Genomic DNA, 13,850 nt, shown 5'->3' on the forward strand with positions numbered 1-13,850 from the left:
GTTGGTAGCGAGCTTCAGTCCGAAAGTCGCCAACAGCTCCTCAAGTATCTACGTATGGGGACATACTTGAGTTCCGCTCTTCTCAAATGTGGTTTAATAATAATGACTGATTTTAGGCACAATGGATCAGTATGAAATTATTTTTTCTTAGGGCGAATTTATATAACGTGGCGGTGAAGAGATGAGTGTTTTTTTTTCTTTTTGGTGTAATGAAGAGATGAGTGTTCCATATGGTTAATGACTAATGACAAAGATTCTTAAATTGGCTAATTCAGCTTAAGATGTCTACAGTCAAATAGTAACAAGTCTACTAAAATAGTAATGATGTATTTAACTTAAATCTATACAAGAAATTCAAATACCACCTAAAACTACATTGCCGACGCACGCACCATAGTTAAGGTGAATTATAAGAATCTGATGGAGGATAACTATGATGGCCCCTAGTCATAAATCTTGATGCGTGACCGCGAGCTAGCTTGAGTGGTTCTTATTAACTCCCATTTGGTTAGAAAACGTGGTTAATAGACCGACGACAAAAAAAAAAGAATAAATATATGGAAAATAACACATTCAGCAAGTATATATATATATATATATGGGAAGTTTACTAAAACGAGTCAAATTACTTGAGTTATTACTAGAATAAATCCTAAAAGTTCAAAATTACTAAAATATTTTTATGGTCGAAAATGCCTTTTTTTACAGTTGTGAGCAGAAAGGTATATTACAAAATTGCCATTTAAATTTTGAAAAAAAAATCGTCGGCAGATTTATTTGACAAAAAAAACAAATCTATTGTAACATAAATCTGTTCATTAAATCTGCTGTTAAAGTTATATCTACCGTGTATTTGGTAGCAGACTTTTAAGTTACAACAGATTTTTTAAAGATGGCTGATTTATTTGTCCGATTTAATGTCGTCAATAGATTTATATGTTTTAGTCTATCGAATGAAGAGACAGATTTTTTAAAATAGGCAGTTTTATATCGTATCAGTTAGATTTTTTAAACCGATTTAAAATTACCTTCAGCAGACTTTTTAAGAGTAATAGACATAAATTTTTATGAAAGATATGTTTATCCGATTTAAATTTCTGGTCGACTTTTATATTCATTTGGTGGCAGATTTTAAAAATTGCCATCTTTGACGGCAGACTTTTAAATCAAATTTTAATTACCATCTTAAGACACACTTATTGTAGCAGACTTATCCACTCGAATTTCTGGTTAAATTCACTAAGATTTCGGTTTGGTATAACTTGGTTCAGTTTAGATTATTTTCGGTTTAAATAAATTTTTAATTTTGGTTGGAATTAATTTGTTCTCGGTTTAAATTAATTTAAACCTTCGGTTAAAAAAATTTTAAAAGTTGGTTTAAGTTATGAATCAGATTACACCACGTTTTCAATTAGGTTATACGTTCTCTGCCGTCTTCTTCTTCTTGTTACCTCTGATTCATAAATTTTGGATCCACTTTCATGGGGATCTACAACGGTATCTTTTAATTCATATTGATAGGAGAATAATGGAACACATGATTCTCGTCTCGGGGAAGTGGAAAGTTGAGAAAACTAAGTGGTTATTTGAAGTTGACAATGATCGAGGTAGCATAATAGTTCCTGCGAATGAGGACACTCGATTTGAGGACTTTGTGAAAATCATATTTGAGGATTATGGAGTTGATTTTGCAGAAAATGACTTGGAACTGAGGTACCTTTTTCCGAAGCAGAATCTACACAGTCAAAGCATCAATACACCACCTGTGAAAATAGGAAACGATAGGCAGTTTCATGCATTCTGGGGTATTTGCAAAGTCGAGAACATTCGGCTATGTGTGGAGTTTAAATTGAAAAAAATTGTTGGAGAAGGAGCTGGTGAAGATCAGAAACAACCCATACATGGAGATGACTCGTTGTGTGAAGACGAAGAAGATACAGACGAAGAGGGTGATCGATTCGATTACTGCGATGATTCTGATGGAGCAACATCTGATGATGAAAACTTTACTACATACGGGCTTCAACCAAACCACGTAGAAGAGGTTCATGGATCGTCTACAAAGCTGATTTATGCAAGAAAGACAGAAGAAAGAGACTCTCCAATGAGTATGTCCGATCTGCGCTTATTCAAATTTGACGTGGGGCAGAGTTACGATTCAAAAGATGCACTAGAGACACGTCTGAAGATATGTTCAGTTGTCCACAAGTTTGATTTTGATGTCATTGCATCAACGCGGACACTGCTCTTTGTAAAATGTTGGCTAAAAGGATGTACATGGAAGCTAAGAGCTACACCAGTAGGTAACTCTTTCAAGTTTACAGTCCGAGTATATGTAGATGAACATACCTGCTCCATAACAGAACGCTCATCCCGTTCCCGACAAGCTACTCCCGAGATTCTTGGACTCTTGTACAAAGACTATATTGGTGGGGTTGATCCATCAATTTTGCCACGTCATGTTTCTAGTGCTATGAACATGAGCTTCGGAATCAAGGTTGAATAAACATGTGCTTCAAATATAGTCTCTTCTCCAACCTTTACTTCCTTTTAAATGGGTTACTGTTTATTGTTTATTGCAGATGGATTACTGGAAATCTCATCGTACACTTATAGTTGCTAGAGATCTCGTAATGGGTTCAGCAGAGAGTGGATATGAGGAATTACCTACTTACCTGCACATGATTAAAATGTCAAATCCAGGGACTTTAACTCGACTGGAAGTTGATACAAACAACAGATTTAAATACTTATTCCTTGCATTCGGCGCTAGCATTGCTGGATTTCCATATATGAGGAAGGTTGTCGTGGTTGATGGAACATTTTTGCAAGGGAAATACAAAGGAACGCTTCTGATTGCAACCTCCCAGGATGGTAATTTTCAAATCTTTCCAATTGCGTTTGCTGTGGTTGACACAGAGAATGATGAATCATGGACATGGTTTTTCCGCCAACTCAGCCGTGTGATCCCCGATGATGAAGGATTGGCATTAATCTCTGACAGACACCAGTCAATAGGGAAAGCTATTGCAGTGGTCTATCCATTGGCAAGCAGGGGAATTTGCACGTACCACTTATATAAAAACATCTTGTTACGATACAAAGGGCGTGATTTGTTTGGATTGGTCAAAAAAGCTGCAAACTCTTTTAGGTTAACTGATTTTCAAGCAACCTTCGAGACAATCAAAGAGTTAAATCCAGATTTGCATGCATATCTGGAACGTGCTGATGTACGTAAGTGGGCACGAGCTCATTTTAAAGGTGATAGATATAACCTCCTTACAAGTAACATAGCTGAATCCATAAATAGAGCTTTGTCCGGTGCTAGAAGCTTGCCAGTTGTTCACCTTCTAGAGTCGATCCGATTAATGATGACACGCTGGTTTGCAACAAGAAAACATGACGCTGAGTTGTTGAAAACCTCTCTTACTCGAGGTGTAGAGAAGGTGTTGGAGGTAATATATTTTGAATCAGGTTATATTTTTTGTTAGACTATTTGCTAGTATACTAAGATTTAACATTTGCAGGGCCGGATACCTATTGCTAATCTACTAAAGGTTCAAGCAATTGACATTCATCAGTCACAAGTTACAGGAGTCTCGTCTTTACATGTTGTAAACCTGACCGAGAAGAAATGTTCTTGCCGCAGATTTGATTTGGAGAAGCTACCATGTGCTCATGCTATAGCTGCTGCGGAAGCTAGAAAGATGTCATGTATATCACTTTGTCATCATTACTATCGGAAGCAATACCTGTACAATGCGTACAACACAGCTGTTATGCCCAAAGATGACGTCCTTCCAATTCCAGAAGCGCTTGCCAAGAGGATATGTTTACCACCTGAGGTCCGCCAACCACCGGGAAGGCCAAAAAAATCAAGACATAAATCCATTTTGGAGAAAGTTGCAAGTAAAAAGCGGCCACGGAAGGAACACACATGTCGAATTTGTAACCAGAGTGGTCATAATTTTACAACATGTCCTCTTAAGTGATAAGTTTTCGATTTAGTTTGAGACTTTTGTCATTATATTGCATTTTGTGTGGTGGAATATTACGATTATTTTGTTTAGAAGACTTTGGTCATTATATTTCATTGAATTTCGTGCAACATTACGTAGTTTATTTAGTGGACTTTGTTCATTACATTATGATTCATTTAGTTTATCTTTTTCCAGAATTTGTAGTGAGCTGAAAATGTGAAAGAGACGAGCCATAATTAAACAAAGTAACCATCAACGTTAAACATCCAAATTACACATCCGAGAATAAGAAAATATCATCCAAAAATAAGCAAAAACCTACAGTTATACATCCGAGAAAAAAGCAACAAAAAAAAGCAGAGTACAAGTTATACTTCCTAATCCTCCATAGACACCTCATCATAAATCTCCGCAGCCATCTTCAATCGCATTGCTGGTATGATCTGATCACTTAAGCCTACAAAATTATACCCCAGAGCTAAACATTCAATGTATTTCAGAGTGTACAAGCCGCAATCTCCTGGGTCGTCATTTTGGGGAATCTTCTTGTACCTACGGTAGGTGAAATTTTTGTGAGGCTTTGTTCTCAACTTAGGATCGACCATCTTGTTAAGCAATGCAGGAAGCATTTTCGTAAACGGCATGCACTCCTCTTGCATCTTCTTATCAGGCACCCAAGTTCGAATGCTATCATACACATGTATTAGCTCCTTCTGCAGATCGATGTGAAGAGCAACCCAGTGGTCGCCGTTGACATGGTGGCAGAGGAAGAGAGAGTCAACATCTGTAAGCCACTTCTTACCCGTGACAAATTCAGCTAGGTATTCTCCATTAAAAGCCATGCTAAAATATTCTGGCAACTCATTTGTCTCACCAAACTTTTTGTAGTCATTAACCCATGAGTTCACAAACCAGCGGTCAAGGAATGCAATTCGAGGAGAACAAAATGGAGACTGGGATTGCATGGAGCGTCTGTGAAACATACGCATTGCTGCAGCCATGTGCTGTGACATTACAAAGACCACAATCAGAATGGATTTATTCATAATGGACACTGAGCCAAACAAATCACAAACATAAACTTACAGAGTCATGCAACCAGCCATAATTCTTTGTTGGCCAAGCTTCTCTTGGTAGCACCAAGGTCAGATAAAATCTTGCACTTCTATCTCCATAACCAGACTCAGCATCTTCCCTACAAAAAAAAAACAAAGAATAAGACCAGGGAGACAATTAAGAAAGAACAAGGTAGGATGGAAGAGAGGAAACTTACAAATCAGACTTAATGAAGTCCAATACTTTCTTCAATTTCTCTGGAGCCACCTTATCTAATGGGTCATAAGATTCCTTGGAGACAGTTTTACCAGATACGATACGCTTCACTGTTGAATTCCCTACGAATGGAAAAACTTGAGTCTTTGTCAGCTTGGTTTTTCTTTTGCGTGTAGGCTCCTCCAAACTTGAAGCTAGTGCTTCCAACGCCACTCTACACTTTACACTTTTCTGCCATTTTAGATGATTTTCCCAACCCTCTGTAGAAATGGATTGGTCATTTAGCTGTGGGATAGAAAAGGGTTTCTCTATCTTCACTTTTTTCCCTGGCATCGTTTTGTTAATCTTCTTCTCCTTTTTTTACGACACGTATTGGTAAACCATCAACTGAACCTTTTTTGGTCTGAACCATCCAGGACTGTCAAGTATAAAAAATCAGTTAGTATTTTGTACAAAAAAAAACAGTAGATGACAATATAAACATACCATCGTGTTGCTACAAGCGTCGTCGTCTTCATGTGCTTTGGAGTTGCCGGCATTGGATGTAACTTTTTCTTCATCCTTCCCTTTAAGAACATTCATGTCTTCCTCTAATATGGCCATCTTGTTCTTCATCTCAGTCTCAAATAAAGCCATTCTAGCTTCCACCTGAGCTTGTACAGAAGCTTCCAATGTCTTAATAACCCTTTCAGCTACACTAACATCCATGGTTTCTACTCTTCCAGACAAGTTGTCAACAGCCTCAACCAACTTTTGTATGATGTTGTTGTTGATGGGTATATCAGTATGAGATTCTTTCTTCAAAACTCACAAACCAAAAAAAATTAGATACTAACAAAACGAAAATGTTCAATAACATGTGATACATACCATTTCTGGTGCAGTTTCTTTCTCCTTCCTTCGTTTTGTGGAGGGGCTTGTATCCACTCTTTCAGGAACACTAGGTGCACTGACTTGAGTTTTTTTTCTTCTGGCACTTGGTAAGTGGCACTACATCCCAAAACTTGTCGTTTAGCTGATCATTAAGGATGTCAACTATCATGTTATCCAAATCATCAGGCGGTTTATCTTCGCCCCATTTCGGATATCTATCCTCCATTGCCTTTACAATCATATGCCTTACACGAATCTGCATTGTAAAGTACAACACTAATTAAGTAAAAAAAATAAGACAAATAATTGCAAAGAAAATAATCATACCTTCTGATATTTTTTCTTTTCTTGTGCACAGAAGTTTGGGAAGTTGATACGCTGACGAGAACCATGCCATGACAGAAGCGGAACCTCAGCTTCCTCTATCCGATGCCCATATATCTCTCCTAAACCTGGCACAGACTCGTATATCCAAATAAGCAATGCATGAACACAACCATGTAGTGTGTAACTCTTCTTTTCTTCGTATGTCACCACTTTAATAGAATCCACAAGGCTGGTAAATGGCGCTGGAAAGCTGCTGGATCCATCACCCTTTTCGCCAAATGCAGAGGTATTCTACTATTGCTTGAAATGCCAAATATGCCAATGGATAATAGACACAACAAGCCAACCATTACACGCTTCTCTCTAGGCCAATTTCTGATGATCGGAAAAAGGGCTTGAAGTTCATTCAACTTGGGTCCTTCAGAAATTGGAACTTTCATCTCCACCCAAAAGTCTTCATGAGCCACATCCCATTGTTCTTGCGTGTCAAAGGGATCACAATTTAACCCTGTAATATCTTCAAACTCATACAGAGAGAACCTCAATGGCTGGTCTTCTATCAAAGACCAAACTTCATGACTGTACTGAATCGCCAATTGATTCACCAGAAAATAATGAACATGTTTTGCAGACCAAGTGTACTCCAACTCCTTCAGCTTGATAATCACGCCTACAGCTAATTCTCTTAACTCAAGCCAAACGTCTTCACCGACAGACTCTTTCATTACTTGAAGGTTGGACAGAAAACAACTGTGGTTCATGCTCCGAGATTGAATAGGCGTTTTACCAATCTCGTAAAGCCGCGGAGGATACTTCTTGGTACCCGAAGATGAGGCCATTCCTGTAAAAAAAACAAGAACAAACTTAATAAATATCATTCATCCAGATTATACACAGTGAAATTAGAAATTAGAAAAGACAAATCGATTTTAATCTGAGAATTAGGGTTTTGAAAAGAAAAAAAAAACAGAACCAGTTTTCAATTTGTCAGAAATAAAATTAGAAATTAGGGTTATTGAAATTTAGCATGGAATCAAAGAAAATATGTTAAGAAATGAATATATCTAGCACTTACAGATTCAATTTTCTTTAATTTTGAGGCGGATGTGACGAAGCCAAATCGGAGTTAGGGTTTGGAGTTAGGGTTCATCGTGTGCAGGGACGACGCCGGCTTAGAGAGGAGGTAACGAAACGCAAGGCGACTGCAACTGAGATGAGGTTGTCGGAGATGGAGGTTCAATGTGGGGAAAAGGAAAATTGAGATTACGAAGGAGAGAAGTGTCGAGAAAGGGGTTTTGCTTTTTTGGAAAATATTAGACAATTAATTATTAAATTAATTCAATGGCAGTTTCGTTAATACTCAAAGGAATGCTGGTTTTTTTGTATTTTGATTACCCATGTGATCTAGTACAGTAATTAAGAAAGTTTATGCATTAGTATAGTCATTATATGTATCATCTGACTCATTATAGGTAATTTCTCTATATATATATATATATATATTGAGAATAGATGCAGCGAAGTAAAAAAAAAGAAAAACAGTCTACTTACAAGACAGGCTAAGAAGAGATGGAACATGTTCTGCTCCTCATTACCATTTTATTGTGTTTGGCTTTCTCCGGGAGATGCATCGATGCTTACAGCAGGAATGATTTCCCGAAGGGATTCCTATTCGGATCGGCCTTTTCTGCTTTTCAGGTTGGAGTTCGAACTATTTTATAATGGTTGTTCCCTTTCTTTATACTCGGAAATGCATTTTTGTTTTTGATGATCGGAATATGATTTTTTATAACTTTTAAGTGGGAAGGAGCGGTTGATGAAGACGGGAGGATGCCTAGCATATGGGATACATACATTCGCTCTAGTAAGCTCCACACAAAGCAAATTTGAGTTAGAATTTCATATGAGATTTATGTTTTCAAGGAATTTTGGTTCTCACAATGTAAGGTTTGGTTATTAACGATGTAGATAACGCACCTAGCGGAGATATAGCATGTGATGGGTATCATAAATATAAGGTATGGGCATGCATTCATGTTGTTTTGTGCTTTGTTTGGTGCTCAAACTTTTTTGACTCAATGAACAGTGATATGTTTCAGGAGGACGTAAGGCTGATGTATGACATGGGTTTAGATGCATTCCGACTCTCCATCTCGTGGTCGCGACTTATACCAGGTGTGTGCATACGAATCTAGGAATATTTTATACCGACAAGTATTTAATTAATATATATATATTATATATTTTAATAAATAAATATTAAACTAATAATTTAAAATGTTAAAATTAATATTTTAGAATATAATGTTAAAACTACAATTAAAATATTTATCTTACAGAATGCAGTAGTCTATAAAAATTTGTTTGGAAAAATAGAAAATTTTGTTTTTCTTACTTTTTTATTTTAGAACAAGATTTTTTTTAACAAGTTTGTTAAGATTTTATCGTTCAGTTAAATTTATTAATATTTTCCTAAATGATTTTTTTTTCCTTTTGAACTTTTTCTATATTATTTAATGAGAAAAATTACAAACGATAATGAATGCATATAAAAATTTAGCTTAGAAATACATAACATTTCTTTTGGAAAATTATGGGTGCATGTGCGCATTCTCCCACTTTATGCTATCTTTGTTTGGACTCCAATGTTGTTACCTTCGTCAAGTTTTAAATGTATTTTTGTTCGTTTGGTTTTAAGGTGGAAGAGGACCTGTGAATCCAAAGGGTTTACTATTCTACAAAAACCTCATTGATGAGCTCACAAGACATGGTAAATTGGTAACATTATGCGTCTCATCATGACAATTTGGTGTGATTATGCCACGTGTCTTGGAACAACACAAACTGAGTTTGGTATGGTTACAGGAATTGAACCGCATGTTACGTTGTATCACAATGATCTTCCTCAGGCTCTTGAAGATGAATACGGAGGATGGATTGACCGCAGAATCATGTAAAGCCAACATTTTCTTCCATCTACATTGATCTCGTTGTAACTTGTTAATTGAAGTGTGTTCTTATATATAAATGGGATGTTCTGTTGCAGCGATGACTTCACAGCTTTTGCAGACGTTTGCTTCAGAGAGTTAGGGAACAAAGTGAAATTCTGGTCAACAATTAATGAACCCAATATGTCAGCATTGGGAGGTTACGACTTGGGATTTATGCCTCCTGAGCACTGTTCTGCTCCATTTGGACATGTCAACTGTTCCAGAGGAAACTCCTCAACTGAGCCATATATTGCGGTCCATAACATGTTGCTTGCACACGCATCTACAGCGAGATTGTACAAGCAAAAGTATAAGGTACGCCATGTCACAAATACACGCACATATATCCTTAATATATTGAATGCTCGCTTTACCTCTCTCGTTCTTGGTGTCTCTTGTGTGATGGGTGTAGGGTGAACAGAATGGATCAGTTGGTATGACATGCTTTTCATACTGGGTAGTTCCTTTTAGTAGCTCAAAAGAGGACGAGATGGCAACTCAGATAGCCAAAGATTTCTTTTTAGGCTGGTTTGTTAAACACACTCTTGTTGAAATAATTTACTTTCTTCTTCAGCTACTCTAATGAACGTTTTCATTTCGGAATTCAAGGATTTTGCACCCACTGGTGTTTGGGGACTATCCAGATACGATGAAGAGACTGGTGGGCAAGAGATTGCCAAGTTTTTCGGAAGAAGAAACAAAAGTCGTTAAAGACTCGTCTGACTTCATAGGAGTCATACACTATACTACAATGACCGCCGCACACGTATCCACTTTCCAACAAGGGGATTTTAGTGCAGACATGAATGCTTTAGTTAGCCGTATGCTTTTCTTACCTATGTTTTGTCCATCTACCATGCATGAGTTCCATAGTTGATTCTTTTTTTTTCTTGGACAGCCTTTGGGAATTCTACACTGGTCAAGGTGTGTTTTCAGAGCTAATATTATGTAACCCTTCTGAATCACCATAATTATTGTAATGTTGAGTTTCATGCTATATTCACAGTATGATGTGCTACCATGGGGTCTTGAAGGAGTGTTGGCATACATAAAGGAGAACTATGGCAATCCACCTGTCTACATTCTTGAAAACGGTCTTTATCTCTCTCTCTCTTTTTTTGTCCTTGACTTATTAGTTTCTAAAACATTACAAAATATTGAGAGTTTCCTTTTAACTAAATACTACAACCAGGTCAATCCACCAACCACTATTCATCACTTGACGACGTGGAAAGAGTTGAATACCTTCAGGCTTATATCGGTGCTGTACTTGATTCAGTGAGGTGTAACTATGATCCGTGAAAAAAAAAATTGGTCCTATGTCACACTTATAACTAATACTAAACGGTGGTGAATTATGTATGCAGGAATGGCTCAAAGACGAAAGGCTACTTCCAGTGGTCGTTTATGGATTTGTACGAGTTTCTTGATACCAATTACACATATGGATTATACTATGTGAATTTCAGCGATCCGGAACGTAAAAGGTCTCCGAAGACCTCTGCCTTTTAGTACTCTGCTTTTCTCAAAGGGATGGTCGTTGGTTCACAAGACCCGAAAAACGTCTCCGTATCTTCTTCTACTGGCTTTTCTTCTCAGTAAACTAAAGATTGAAGAACGGTTTGGTTTTCTTTATTCAACAATGGATGTTAAGCATGTGCGCCAATAAATAAAGGAAAGTTTTCCCATGAAAGTAGAATGTATTCTGCTAGTTCTTAAGCATATATATATATATATATATATATGTTTTTGAAATAATCTTGGTAGGGATTAAAAGCTTAAGTGGTCAATTATAAAAGCAATCTTTAATATACTAGATTTTATCTTCTCTTTAAGCGCAAATCTGCAATAATAATTTAGTTTCTTTTTATAATAACTTGAAGTTAAAAAATGCAATAATTTATATAAACTTTATTTTCTGTTGTAGACATGTTCTTAAGACATTTTATCATAGAATTTTGAAGCTAAATTAGCCGATTATTCCCCCCCCCCCCCCCCCCCCCCAACCTCAGAAGAAAGCTGATCTAACCTCTCTTTTTTTATCTTCCGTACGACTTATTTATTTATATTTCCCTAGACATATATAATAATTAACGTTATGTAATTTCAATAACATTCTCTAGGAGGACTTTGGTACTTAGAGCGATCAGTGCAATAGTCATAGTTCATGTACTTCTTCCTGATATGCTCATAGATTTTCTGTTCGTATCCGCTTAGCCTTTGATATTTGCCTCCATTCCACCAGTAGTTGGAAGATCCACAAGTGGCAACGTTATCACTCCGACCATCTATGTAGCAGCCTGACAGGCCGGAAAAGTCTTGGAAATGGGCAATGAAAGGAGAGTATGCATAGTTAATCTTGGTCCGACCGCCATCAGTTGCCCAAGCGTCACCGTTCCAGAGACTGGCCTCTACTTGCATCGGCTTTGATGGATAGTTAACGCCGTTTTGGTTCTTGTAGACTCTTATTGGGATGTTGTCAACATAAAACCTATCATTCATACCATCCTTAATCTTGATTTTATTCTTAAGGAACAAACAAAATTATCATTTTTCATGAAATGGATAGAGAAGATAACAGTAAGGACTGTAACAAGAACGTACACAATTTGGTAAGGGTTCCAAAGAATCCCATAAGTGTGGTAATGTTTGATGGGGTTAAACCAAAGCAAGAACCTCTCTTCTCTGTTTCCTTCTCCATTCGCAAAGATATTTGTCTGTAACGTTATGGGTTTTCCATCGTTGTTCCCTAAGAACTCGAAGTCAATCTCATCGTGATTACTTCCCAACGAAGTCAACTGTCATTATTTACATATAAAGACAGTTAAATAAATATGAATGTTGAGTTAGTCATCTACACATGTATATTATCAATCATACAAACGAACATAAAAAGCGGTGACGACACCGCCAGAATTTCCTCCGGGCACTTTGATCCTCATTTGGAAGAGACCTGATCCGTAAATGTTCTTGGATTCGAACCCGGCACCTGTTTCACGTACGTAGAAGCCAAACCAGTACTGTCACTTCAGTAATATTTAATTACAGAAAAAGATAAGGATAGCACCAAACCAAGTTTTTGTTCCTAAAATAGCAATCAAGGCTCAAAGTCACAAAAATAGCTTTTATTAAAAAGTTAAATATACACTTATACCCCTTGGGTTAATTAATCCAAACCTTAGGGTTTAGAGTTAAAGGGTAGGGTTTTGGAATTAGGGGTTAAAATTTTATAAAAAATAAATACTAAAATAAAAAATAAAAATTTTAAAAACAGTTTCAAAAAATATTTTTAAATTATAAAAAGAAAATTTGAAAAAAAATAAAAAAAAAATTTCGAAAAAAAAATTTCAAAAAAAAGTTATAAAAATTTCGAATCTGAAAACATATAATCTGAAACTATAAAAAAAAAATTTATTTTTTTTTATTTTTTTTATTTTTTTTTATTTTTATTTTTGTTTGTTTATTTAATTTTAAACCAAGGGTATTAGAGATATTTTACTCTTTAATGAATGTCATTTTTGTGACTTTCTCCTTCTAGTACTATTTTTGAGACATAAACTTCAAAAGGTGCTAGTATTGACAATTGCCCATTTAATTACACACCATATGATCATACTTGCCTGGTCACTAATAAATAGAACCCTTTGGAGTTTGGACTATACAATTTCTTGTCTTTTTGTATTTTTATAAGAGGAAACAAAAGAAAGAGATACTAACCTGAAGACTGATCCATGTAGAGATCAACTTCTTTGCCAGAGTGAAGTGTGGAAATATGACCTTGACCCCATTTAACAACATAGTTCTGACCGAAAGTAACATATTTCTCGACTCCTCTCCCTCCGATAAACCTAGCATCAACCATTGTTATCCATAACCATAACGCTACTGCAAAAACACCAAAGATTTTCGTATGTATCATCTTGGTTTGGTTTTTCTCTGAGGTACTATAGTGTTGCACCTATACAAGCTGGTTTAATAAGGTTGAAAAAGTGGAAAGCATGAAAGATATGGTGGAGACAGAGAGATTAGAGTCACATCAAATTCTCTATACATCTCCTACACGCCAGTTCTTATTGTCCCATGCCCATCACCATTCTCTCTTTCTTTTTCTTCGAGATGTAGTTATCCATTAAATATTCTTTTCTACAATAGCGCTATTATGAGAAGTATGTTGCTTCGATCGACTATGGATATCACTTATATGATTTTAGGTGCGTGGAAAATTTGATGGAGTTAGAATATATGCATATAAGAAATGTTAAGATTATCAAGTTTTGTTACGTGTTGATAAAAAAAAAAGAATTAAGTGTTGTTACGTCAACTTGAAAATACACAAGACAGCCTAAAAATCATAGGTTTAATAACCCCTGCTAATAAAATAAAAACAAACGTTAAGATTAGTTGTAGT

General features: G+C 36.2%; 4 protein-coding genes across 5 annotated transcripts; 1 reads left to right on the top strand and 3 right to left on the bottom strand.

The window, feature by feature from the left end:
- Positions 1-4,213: 4,213 nt before the first annotated feature.
- LOC103828584 lies at positions 4,214-5,646 on the bottom strand. Its single transcript, XM_033274765.1, has 3 exons — positions 5,254-5,646; positions 5,067-5,175; positions 4,214-4,984 (listed from the first exon to the last, which is right to left on the bottom strand). Exons 1-3 carry the CDS (start codon positions 5,583-5,585, stop codon positions 4,358-4,360), a joined length of 1,068 nt encoding a protein of 355 aa, XP_033130656.1. The 5' UTR covers positions 5,586-5,646; the 3' UTR covers positions 4,214-4,357.
- On the bottom strand, positions 5,593-7,291 carry LOC108868982. Its single transcript, XM_033275936.1, has 5 exons — positions 6,806-7,291; positions 6,453-6,719; positions 6,247-6,381; positions 5,739-6,050; positions 5,593-5,670 (listed from the first exon to the last, which is right to left on the bottom strand). Exons 1-5 carry the CDS (start codon positions 7,289-7,291, stop codon positions 5,593-5,595), a joined length of 1,278 nt encoding a protein of 425 aa, XP_033131827.1.
- Positions 7,292-7,948: 657 nt separating this feature from the next.
- On the top strand, positions 7,949-11,255 carry LOC103828585 (beta-glucosidase 9). 2 transcript variants are annotated; one of them, XM_033274764.1, is made up of 13 exons: positions 7,949-8,150; positions 8,253-8,316; positions 8,421-8,470; positions 8,552-8,627; positions 9,151-9,222; positions 9,318-9,405; positions 9,499-9,757; positions 9,855-9,970; positions 10,052-10,263; positions 10,341-10,366; positions 10,449-10,536; positions 10,618-10,725; positions 10,810-11,255. In XM_033274764.1, the coding sequence occupies exons 1-12, from the start codon at positions 8,022-8,024 to the stop codon at positions 10,722-10,724; spliced, it is 1,287 nt and encodes a 428-aa protein (XP_033130655.1). In that variant the 5' UTR covers positions 7,949-8,021; the 3' UTR covers position 10,725; positions 10,810-11,255. The 2 variants fall into 2 exon arrangements, with proteins under 2 accessions (XP_033130655.1, XP_018508678.1); XM_018653162.2 differs by having other exon boundaries at positions 10,635-10,725; positions 10,810-11,250.
- A 206-nt stretch (positions 11,256-11,461) lies between these two features.
- LOC103828587 (xyloglucan endotransglucosylase/hydrolase protein 3) lies at positions 11,462-13,616 on the bottom strand. Its single transcript, XM_009104192.3, has 4 exons — positions 13,160-13,616; positions 12,331-12,431; positions 12,047-12,240; positions 11,462-11,933 (listed from the first exon to the last, which is right to left on the bottom strand). Exons 1-4 carry the CDS (start codon positions 13,359-13,361, stop codon positions 11,549-11,551), a joined length of 882 nt encoding a protein of 293 aa, XP_009102440.1. The 5' UTR covers positions 13,362-13,616; the 3' UTR covers positions 11,462-11,548.
- Positions 13,617-13,850: the final 234 nt, after the last annotated feature.

Source organism: Brassica rapa, chromosome A07, assembly GCF_000309985.2.
Source record: "Brassica rapa cultivar Chiifu-401-42 chromosome A07, CAAS_Brap_v3.01, whole genome shotgun sequence".
Classification (NCBI taxonomy): Eukaryota; Viridiplantae; Streptophyta; class Magnoliopsida; order Brassicales; family Brassicaceae; genus Brassica; species Brassica rapa.

Coding starts and splice junctions, on each gene's coding strand:
- LOC103828587 (XM_009104192.3), bottom strand. CDS start 13,361: ATGATACATACGAAAATCTTTGGTGTTTTTGCAGTAGCGTTATGGTTA. Junction 12,241..12,330: donor GTGTCGTCACCGCTTTTTAT/GTTCGTTTGTAT, acceptor AAATAATGACAG/TTGACTTCGTTGGGAAGTAA. Junction 11,934..12,046: donor TGGAACCCTTACCAAATTGT/GTACGTTCTTGT, acceptor TATGAATGATAG/GTTTTATGTTGACAACATCC.
- LOC103828584 (XM_033274765.1), bottom strand. CDS start 5,585: ATGCCAGGGAAAAAAGTGAAGATAGAGAAACCCTTTTCTATCCCACAG. Junction 5,176..5,253: donor GACTTCATTAAGTCTGATTT/GTAAGTTTCCTC, acceptor TTTTTTTTGTAG/GGAAGATGCTGAGTCTGGTT. Junction 4,985..5,066: donor ATGGCTGGTTGCATGACTCT/GTAAGTTTATGT, acceptor GTAATGTCACAG/CACATGGCTGCAGCAATGCG.
- LOC103828585 (XM_018653162.2), top strand. CDS start 8,022: ATGGAACATGTTCTGCTCCTCATTACCATTTTATTGTGTTTGGCTTTC. Junction 9,406..9,498: donor TGGATTGACCGCAGAATCAT/GTAAAGCCAACA, acceptor GTTCTGTTGCAG/CGATGACTTCACAGCTTTTG. Junction 9,971..10,051: donor AAAGATTTCTTTTTAGGCTG/GTTTGTTAAACA, acceptor TCGGAATTCAAG/GATTTTGCACCCACTGGTGT.
- LOC108868982 (XM_033275936.1), bottom strand. CDS start 7,291: ATGGCCTCATCTTCGGGTACCAAGAAGTATCCTCCGCGGCTTTACGAG. Junction 6,720..6,805: donor ATTGGCCTAGAGAGAAGCGT/GTAATGGTTGGC, acceptor TTTGGCGAAAAG/GGTGATGGATCCAGCAGCTT. Junction 6,051..6,246: donor TAAACGACAAGTTTTGGGAT/GTAGTGCCACTT, acceptor TGAGTTTTGAAG/AAAGAATCTCATACTGATAT.